Below are 10,191 nucleotides of genomic sequence, written 5' to 3'. Positions count from 1 at the left end.
TACTGTTATTTCATTCAAGACAAACTCCAAGCTGGGATCATCAAAACATTCCATCTTCCATCTCAATATTAGCTCGCCGATGTATTAACCAAGCCTTTGGACTCTCAACAATTTCAGTTTGTGATTTTCATAATGAGAGTTCATTCCATTTACTCTCTATCTTGAATGGGGTATTAAGTTGTAAAGTTATTAAATTAGTTGTAAAATTATTTTTTTACACGTGTACAATTATGTTATTGGTATTTTATATCATATAGTTTTCTTTAGGACATTTTAGTCTTTAGCTCCTAGTAAGGGCAAACTAATCCATTTCTTCTTTGTATAAATACTTATACTCTTTACATTCAGACTAATTTTTAGACAGTTTCGGGTTGCTTCTTGAATTCGATAGACTTCTAGGTTTTTCATTCTTGTTAGTAATTTACAAATCGTGCACGAGGGAGAGAGATTAATGGCGGCGATCGAGCGGGTGAGGAAGAATATTATTCAAGGCCTGCTTAATTGCTGGCAGTGAGAAGCAGATGATGAGTACGTAAATGAAGAAGAAGCTAGCAAGAATATATAATATTGAAGTGAAGTAGTGAGGCAGGCAGCCATAACTTCACAAGCAGGTGCCCCTATCAATTAACGCAACGTGAAGCCACGCACGTCTCATGCAAAATCAGCTGGGACCCCGTATGTTCATGCGAAAACGAACAGATCGAAACGAACGTCAAGGGAAAACCTACTGCTACGTACGCTCTTTGCTTACATTATTTAGTTCCGCCGAAGTCCCAACGAATCAATTCTACTCTACGTGCAGTGTGCTTGTGTTTGTCATGTGTGTGTATGTATATTATATATATATATATATATATATATATATATATATATACAAAAATTCTAGTTTCCTTGAATTGGTGGTTAGCTGATCTCATTTTCTTGATGACGATCATCAAGTGGCAACAACAATTGCTGATCGAGCTATGATGAGAAATATTGCTCCGGCACATATTATTTTTGTTCATGTTATAATGATAAGAAACGAGTTATTAAAAAGAGTAATGCTATTCATCATCTCATGATGTGGCATCAGATGATTGGAGGCTATTTATTATATTTCATTTATGAACTTATCATCTAATGTCATATCCTGATGAACTTATTTATTTGAAGTTTTGAATCTGATCATCAAGTACTACTCAGGCCATAACATTATATATAAAGAAAACTATTAATGGAGAAAGGGTAAATTTAGATCAACCATTGTTCATATATGCATTAATATTAATTCACCGCTAATTATCGAATTGAATGGTCAAATTCTGCGTTACTAATTTGAGAAAAAAAAAAAATTGATTTTACGAATTAAGATCAAAACATGAGCATATATATTCAGTTTCATGAATTCGATATTCCATCATGTCTTGTGAACTTTTATACATATAGTTATTAATATTGCTTAGACTTTGTCACACATGATACCACATATATAATTTGAAATGTTTAGCCACATGATATATAAACCCAACAAAACAGTTGGAAAAGATTAATGTTAATAGTTTATTAATTAAAGATAACATAGGATGCTGCAGAATTTAATCAACTACTGTCTGCATATATAGGTCTTGCATGCCGGTCTAGATATGGTAGCATATACATATACGTTATGGTTCTCAAATCACATGAAAATCCATGAAAGTAGGGGACCCCAAATCGCCGAGGAAATTCGCCGCCTGATCATCGGGCTCACTGTTTCCCATTTTTTTCCGGTTACTGGTCTCGCACTCCCATGGCTAGCTAGCTCTCTCATGGCTGAAAAGCTTTTTTTGGCCTTGAGTTTTGCATTCTTTTAAGGACTATATTTTATGTTTTTACTAGGTATTTCACTGCTGCTTTGTGCCTTTCACTTGAATAATTAAGCGCAGGTCATGAGTATTTCCTCTGTGTATTAGCCTTTTCTCTCCTTTTTAATTCTTTGCTTTGAAAAGTGTCGGTAAATCTCAGCTTTCGCTTTCTCTGGCTACAGAACTTAAAGAGAAAAGGAAGTTAAGGAACTCATGTGAGGGAAAGGTCGATTTTTTTTTTTTTTAACAGTTTGGTCTCAATTATTTCACTGGCCGGATTAATTTGAAAGTGCCAAAGATCTTGAAACAATTGAAAAAAAAAAAGAAAAAGAAAAAGAAAAACAACCCTACTCATAAGTACGTAGAAAATAAAAAGGATTTGAGTTATCATGAGTTGGTCATGATGAGCAGTCAATATTCATCAGGAGATAAACTAGTAATCCTGTTTTGAACGTCGAAGATTGATTTATTAGGGAAAAACAAAAGGGCTCCAATAATGACGTCGATAGTACTCCAAAGTTGATGAATTCGAACTATTCATTCAAGCCTGGCTTTGAGTCCCAAACCCTAAAATAAAGTCTCATCTCATTATATCTTATCTTTTTTTAATTTATTGTATATTTAGATCTCGTTTAAATATATAAATATTCTCAATTCATCTCATCTCATTATTACAATTTTTTTAAATTTTCATATAAAATATAATAAACTAGTCAACCTTTTCACATTCTAAAACAATAATAATATTTTAAAAAATAATATTATGACAATATTTTATTTAATTCATATAAAATCATCTCATTTCATTTCACTATCCAAATGAATCTTGGGCTGGTTTAGATTCAGAGATAAGATGAGATGGTTTTAGATGAAAAATAAAAGTTGAAAAAAATATTATTAGAATATTATTTTTGTAATTTGAAAAAATTAAATTGAGATTAATTTGAAAAAATTGAATTGTTTATTATATTTTGTGTGTAAATTTGAAAAAATTGTAATAATAAGATGAGATGAAACACTTTTTAAACCCAAACGAAACCTTAAAGTCATGAATGTTTGGTTCTAGTAATTCTACATACAACCGTGAAGTACGTAAATATCGTGTAATCGTTTTAAAAAATAATGAGATTTATTATTAAAAAATTAAATGTAGATGCTATATTTTATTTATTTTTTTAAAATAATTATAAATAATTATATAATTCTTGTAAATATTTTTGTCCACTCAAAATCTCAAACACGTTGCTACCCAAGTGTAGAAATCAGAATGCAATTCTTTGGATATGAATGTTTCCACTCATCGGATCCACGTCACATCGAACTCCGACCCACGAACAGTCCAAGTAGGAAAGCTGCATGTAAGACAAGTGTGTAGTGTGCATAATTAAAAGAACAGGAAACCAATTAGCCGAAAAAATAAATTAGTATATAGTAGTAGCTAGCTAGGAAGTCTACAATTTCCGCCAGCCCGGATCTCTCGCGACCTTGTTTCAGACAAATTTTCTTCTGTGCAGAGCCAAAAGTCACTTGCCCCATTTTTTAATCTTTACCATTCTATCTATCCATGTTTATATGTTTATTCATCTCTCTCGCTCTCTTTCTGAAACTCATCACTTTCTCAGGTCCTCCTCACTTTTGAAAGAAACCCTCTCTCTCTCTCTCTCTCTGGTTTTACGCCGTTTGGCAGCTGAAACCGTACGACACAGTCCTATTTGGAAGTGTACACCTGTTTCTACTTCTCTTTCTTGAGTGAAAGTTGCAGTTTTTGACGCGGTCTTTCAATCCTCGCACAAAATGGATTTGGGTTTGCATGCATTGTCTTGCTAGCTAGGACCATTAATTTTCCGTACTCGTTATATTTTAACGTTTGGAGCTTTGTCAGTCTCGACGTCAACTTGTTTTTGACTGTAATAGCATCGTGATTATCGTGCGTCTGCTCAAGCGTGTTTTGATTATCCCAGATGATGGTTTTTTAGTAACGGCTGGGGTAATTTCGGTTTTGGGGTTAAAAGTTGGTTTTATTTTGTTTGTTTGTTTCCTGAGAGTCTGTTTTATATATGGAAAATAATCTTGTTTGGTTCTTCTTCAGATTTTGGAGAAAGGAAGCTAGCAGAGAAAAGCAAAAAGAAATAATGGCTCCTACAACTAACTGGTTATCGTTCTCGCTGTCCCCGCTGGAAATGCTGAGGTCCTCCGAGTCTCAGTTGATGACCTATGAGAGTTCCTCCACTGCCTCTCCCCATTACTTGATCGATACCTTCTATGCAAACGGTACACCGAACTTTTTTCTCCGAGTGTAAAACGCTTAGGTCCTGTTTGGCTGCTTAGAAATTACGGGAAAAAAAAAGTATATGCTGGTATTTTGTCAAAAGTACCAATGGAAAACAATACTGGGTTATTGGCTTTCAAAGTGTTGTTACTTTCATTTTCTTAGCAGTCAACACCATTATAATTTCTAAAGCTCACTATATTTGTAATGATCCGCAAATCACGGTGAAAACCAACCCCCCCTCTTTCCACAGATTTGTTTGGCTGCTGAGAAAACTGAGAGAAACAGTGTACAATACGTTTTGAATCTGTGTGTTCTGTGTTTTTCCCGGTTTTCAAAATTGAAAGGTGCTCTACGGCAGTGCCTGACAAAAACCGAGGCATAGAAATGGATTGATTGCATTAGGCTCCCTTAAATCAATGATGTTGTTTTGTCAGAGTCCTTATATCGATAAATCTAAGTACCATGAAAGAAATCTAAGTAATTATATCCTCCATTTTCTTTTTCTCTGCAACTGAATCGATATGGCTATGTTGACCTAGAAAAGTCACTGAGTCATCTTTTACGTTTTTCGTGTAGGCTGGACAACCCCGAGGTCCCAAATCTTCTACACTGAAGGAGAAGATAACCAAGAAGCCAAAGAAGCTCAAGCCCAAAGCTGCCTAGCGGATTCATCCTTTTTCACGAGTTTCATTGATCCACAAACCCAAAACCAGCCAATTCCAAAGCTCGAAGACTTTCTCGGCGATTCATCGTCGATGGTTCGGTACTCTGACAGCCAGACCGAGACTCAGGACTCGTCCCTGACTCAAATCTACGACCACCAGGGTTCGGCATACTTCAACGAGCAGCAAGATCTGAAAGCGCTAGCTGGGTTTCAAGCTTTCTCTACCAACTCAGGCTCTGAAGTGGATGACTCAGCGTCCATGGCTAGAACTCAGCAGGTCACTTGTGCCGAGTATGCGACTCAATCGATTGACTCATCTGGAAAAGAGTTGGGTTTCACAAACAGTGGCAATGCCAAGGGTGCTCTCTCACTTGGGGTTGCTCAGAGCCATGAAAAGGCCATTGTCTCGGCTGAGTCTGATAGAACTAAGAAGCTTGCTGACACCTTTGGTCAGAGAACTTCAATCTACAGAGGGGTCACTAGGTATAAACCATTCAATAGTGTACCATAATCTTTTGTTTTGTTCTTTTGTTTAATCCTCAGTATCGATGTTATTGTCGTTGATTTTTTGTTTGTGTCAAGTTAGGTAGAGAGAACATAGCCAAAAAGAATACCATATTGTCCAAGTTGATTTGAAATTAGAATGAATACTAAAGTAAAATGATTCCTTGTAAATCTCATGTTTTGACATTAGAGATGGAAGAGTTTATATATATATATATATATATGTATACATAGTAGGAATCTAGGGGTCCTGCGAGTAATAGTTTAAAATGATGAAGAAATAAAAGATGCTTGAATTTGAACCGATCATCAGAATGATTTCTAAAGTTTTCTGAATTTTGTATTGTATGTGGCATTGATCTTGCAGACACAGGTGGACGGGTAGATATGAAGCGCATCTATGGGATAACAGCTGTAGGAGAGAGGGTCAGGCTAGAAAAGGGCGTCAAGGTCCTCTCTCTCTCTTTTCTCTCTCTCTATTTATTACATTTTGTATATCATGCCAACTTGCACTTCTTTCCCATCTGTCTTTTTATGACTGACTGACTGATGGCATATATACATACATGCACAGACATTTCTGCTTACGCTGTTCTGAATTTTCTTTTCATTTCTTTCTTTCATATTGATTTGATCTCTGGTGCCGCCATTTTGCTCATTAGATTTTCTCACTCAAAGGCACAAAACGAGGCTGGCTGGGGTCCGTATTCATTGAGCAAGGCTGTTGTTGTTTTGAGTTGATGCGACCCCCACCCACCAACCATTCACAAGACGTTACACTCTTCAATAATGTATCTCTGAGCACTTGTCTGATATTTTCTGAGTTTACCTTTCACTTTTTGCTTTTGCTTTCATGCATCATGGACCAAGCTTTGACCACACCACCCTTATGAACCAAAACTAAAACCAAAAAAAATATATAATATCCACCTTCGAAAAGCCCCCGCTGTTGTCGCTGAAATTGTTTTGTAGTGGGTGATCTCGTGTTTAGCGGTGGTATCTAGTGATATATTTGCTCAGTTCTGGTTCATCTTTTCTAGGTAGAGAGATGGAACGAACTTGAAAACAATTGCAGAATGAGATTGCTGTTTAATTATTTTAATAATAAATAAAATAAATAATAAAATCTACCTCTTTCTCTCGTATTAAATTTTTGAAACAAATGATGATTTTACATAGTATTAAGCAGAGGTCCTGAACTATGACTTTATACTCTACATAATTTAATTAAATATTCCACGTATTTGGCTATTCATTAAGGGTGAGTCTGACCCACGCATGAGGAGGAGTGTTAAGATATAAAATAAATAATGAAATTTTTATCTTTCCATTAGTTCAAGTTTTTGGGAATTTCACATTAATTAAATCTCTTACTAATTACTTTTGTAACCTATAAATTTGAGTTCAGAATGTGGAAAAGAGATGGCACATAAGATGGGTCCTATATTATTTATTGTCGCTTGTATAAATGTTTCGGACAACATTAAATAAGTATGGTTCATGTATATGTGTATTATTTATATCTTTTGAGCATATGCTATAGCTATGGCATGCAAATCACGTTGTTTGTTTTTATATTTTTTATTTGTCTCGAGAAATAATATTTCTGCAGTAAATTTTGACCATTTTATATAATTATTATCATATAACACTCACGTTCCTACTCCTTTTCTTTAATGCATGTAACGTGGGACCTTGCATATGTGATAATGATCGGGCTTTTGCTACTTTGAATTTGTTCTACAGTGTACCTGGGTAAGTGGTTTTCCCTGTTTCCTTTTTCAGGATTTTCTTTTGAATTTACGTTTTATCTAATTCTGGAATAAGAAATTTATGTAATATTTATTATTTATATGATCAGGTGGATACGACAAGGAAGAAAAGGCAGCTAGAGCTTATGATTTAGCAGCCCTGAAATACTGGGGCCCCACTGCAACCACGAACTTTCCCGTAAGATCATATTCACATTTCTAATGCTCTCAGCTTATTTTATTTTATGCTATGATGTCTTTGTTTCTGCATGAAAAACTACGTGGCCTTTATCATGGAACTTGAATCAGTACCCAGCAATTCATTTTGGCTTTCCCTTTTTAAGGTTTCGAATTACACCAAAGAACTGGAAGAGATGAAACTTGTGACCAAGCAGGAATTCATTGCATCTCTGAGGAGGTAATTAAGCTTTGTGCCATCTGTTATTTATTGATATTTTTTTTATTAATTAAGAAGTTGATCTGATTTCCTGTATTCCTTTCAGGAAAAGTAGCGGTTTTTCAAGGGGAGCCTCCATATATAGGGGTGTGACAAGGTCTGGATATTTATATGCCAATTGAAGCTCTTTTGCCTTTGATTATATTACCATTATCATTCCTGTTTCTGTTTTGGAATTTTTGAGATTTTTGTTCTTCAATGCTTTCATTTCTGTTCATCAGTCACATGTATTATTTTGGTGCTCCAGGCATCATCAACAGGGTCGTTGGCAAGCGAGAATTGGCCGTGTTGCCGGAAACAAAGACCTGTACCTTGGAACCTTTGGTAAGCAAATATATTTGGGTGGCTTCAGTGATATTGCTGCTAGAATAGAAGTGGTGATTCCCTGGTTTGTTCAAACTCACCTTGTATTTGTAAATGAAATTTGGTCAATCATTTTTCTGTCATCGATTCTTGTTAAATTTTTCCTATTCATAGCAAGAACTGTTCGGTGAAAGATACATGAAAAATGGATGACTTGACACATTGTTTGTGGTTGAATGGTGGCAGCCACTGAAGAGGAGGCAGCAGAGGCATATGATATTGCAGCAATAAAGTTTAGAGGTGCAAATGCTGTGACCAATTTTGAGATGAACAGATATGATGTGGAAGCCATTTCCAAGAGTTCTCTACCCATTGGCGGAGCGGCTAAACGCCTGAAACTCTCACTAGAATCTGAGCAAAAGCCATCACTAAACCATACCCAGCAACCACCCCCAACAGGCAATGGCAGCAACAGTATCAATTTCACTTCAATTCAGCCCCTTCATGCCATTCCATCTGGTATTCCGATTGATGCAGCGGCTGCACTGTATCATCACCACTTTTTCCAGCACCTTCAACCTAATAACACCAGTACTTCTGACTCTCCTGGCTCTTCAACCATTACTGCTTCAACTACTAATATGTTTCCACCACCAGCTGAGTTCTTCTTATGGCCTCACCAGCACCAGCCCTACTGATATGTGACCCGGAAGTTCTCACTTCATTGCCGACGGTGCCCCCAAATAAGTCGGCTAACATTACCGGAAGCTCTTGTTGTGGGCACTGTCCTAAGCTGACTCACATCGATTTGACCCTTTTTCACAGTTTCACTCTAATTCACCTCTCAACCTGGGGCGAGCAAAGGCAGGAGGTTTTTTGTCTGAAGGCTTTAAAAGTTCCAAGTTTCCTTTAGGAATCTGGATTTTGTAAGTAACTTTGGTTCAGTCTCGTTAGAAGTTACGGTACTGGGATGAATACTTTTGAACGGGGCATCCATCTAACTGCAAAAGTTTTTTAAAGTATTTTCTTCCATATATGCTGGTTTATTTTTATGATCCTTTTTGAGTTGTTGCTCCCATATTCTTGTTGGTCAGAGTAGAATCTTAGGCTGGACTCGAAAAAAATATGGGGGAGCCATCTACTTTTCTTTTGGTCAGACTACAATCCAGTACTGATAGTTGACGTTAGGGCTGTAAAAGAACAGATAGAGCAATTAACGCTCTACAGTTTCACTGAACGTACAATCATCAGTTCCACTGGCCAGTTTTGTGGGATATAATCGAGACAAGTCAACAGACCACGCCCTCTTTTCACGCTCTTTGAACTGAGAAACCCCTTGACCGGTACTCACATCCCAGAACTGTAACTCAATCCAAGCAAATCATGTGATCATGAGCAACGAGGAAATTTAGTAAATGTCAAAGCAAGGTATATGCCTGCAGGTTAAAACAAAACACCACGCAGCAGGGAAAAGCCCATAAGAAACCTCCAGTGTTCGAAATTAACTTGTAATATCATGGATTAACTAATAATGATGTATATATTGTAGTATCAACTATCAATTTTCAGAAATACATAGTAATTAATGATCATCAATGAACGATTGCATACATGCATCTAGTTGCTAGCATAACCCAATTGAAGATATGTCTAAAAGAAATCAAGAAACCTCCCATACTCATCTTGTTAAAGAGTGCATTAAATTCAAATATCTTTATTTTCTTTGATATTCCAGCAGCAGCAAAATAATCATCATCCCGGTCAAAACTCACATGCTTCAAAACTACTGAAACGAGCATACGTGCGTAAACCATCAAAGAAGGCTCCCAAGGAATCGGTTGGAATCTGGTTTTCTTCATTTTTTGGGCCAAATGCCCATTCTCGCCAGTTCTCAAATAAATGCTTACCTGGGCTTGATATGGCATCATGTATAGTTTTTACTTTACAACAAAGTCTCGTGCCTAGTGTTGATGAATAATCTCATATTATTTATAGACAAAATCTTGAACATATTTATAAGGAATGAGCAATCTTCTTCTGTAAAATTGATTTTATGAGATGAGTTAGACTTATGAATTTTTTTATGGTATCAGAGTCTGCCATAGGACGAATGGAGCCCATACTACTTATCTTGTAACAAGGATCAGGAAAAATATTGGCATGTACATGAGGGAAGGTGTTGAGGAATAATCTCACATTATCTGTAGATAATATATTGGACATGTTTATAAGGAATGAACATTATCTCTTATAGAATTGGTTTTATGAGATGGGTTAGTCTTATATTACTTGCATATATGAAGATAATTTTAAAGGTTTAATGTTTTGAATTAAACTAACAATAATGCAAAATATAAGAGACTAGGAATATATCGTTAGCTTTGACATCCTTTAATACTTTTACTTGTGTGATT

At 36.0% G+C, this 10,191-nt stretch overlaps 1 protein-coding gene across 2 annotated transcripts; it reads left to right on the top strand.

Moving 5' to 3' along the window:
• Positions 1–3,277: 3,277 nt before the first annotated feature.
• On the top strand, positions 3,278–8,811 carry LOC121259502 (AP2-like ethylene-responsive transcription factor AIL6). Of its 2 annotated transcripts, none has more exons than XM_041161109.1 (10): positions 3,278–3,753; positions 3,916–4,097; positions 4,675–5,245; positions 5,634–5,716; positions 7,013–7,021; positions 7,128–7,216; positions 7,362–7,435; positions 7,521–7,571; positions 7,722–7,798; positions 8,024–8,811. In XM_041161109.1, the coding sequence occupies exons 2-10, from the start codon at positions 3,959–3,961 to the stop codon at positions 8,473–8,475; spliced, it is 1,545 nt and encodes a 514-aa protein (XP_041017043.1). In that variant the 5' UTR covers positions 3,278–3,753; positions 3,916–3,958; the 3' UTR covers positions 8,476–8,811. The 2 variants fall into 2 exon arrangements, with proteins under 2 accessions (XP_041017043.1, XP_041017042.1); XM_041161108.1 differs by having other exon boundaries at positions 3,278–3,813.
• The last annotated feature ends 1,380 nt before the right edge of the window (positions 8,812–10,191 follow it).

Source organism: Juglans microcarpa x Juglans regia, chromosome 4D, assembly GCF_004785595.1.
Source record: "Juglans microcarpa x Juglans regia isolate MS1-56 chromosome 4D, Jm3101_v1.0, whole genome shotgun sequence".
Taxonomy (NCBI): Eukaryota; Viridiplantae; Streptophyta; class Magnoliopsida; order Fagales; family Juglandaceae; genus Juglans; species Juglans microcarpa x Juglans regia.
Note: the sequence above shows the minus strand (reverse complement) of the source record. Positions and strands in the feature narration are given on the sequence as shown.

Coding starts and splice junctions, on each gene's coding strand:
- LOC121259502 (XM_041161109.1), top strand. CDS start 3,959: ATGGCTCCTACAACTAACTGGTTATCGTTCTCGCTGTCCCCGCTGGAA. Junction 4,098..4,674: donor CGATACCTTCTATGCAAACG/GTACACCGAACT, acceptor TTTTTCGTGTAG/GCTGGACAACCCCGAGGTCC. Junction 7,799..8,023: donor CCTGTACCTTGGAACCTTTG/GTAAGCAAATAT, acceptor GAATGGTGGCAG/CCACTGAAGAGGAGGCAGCA.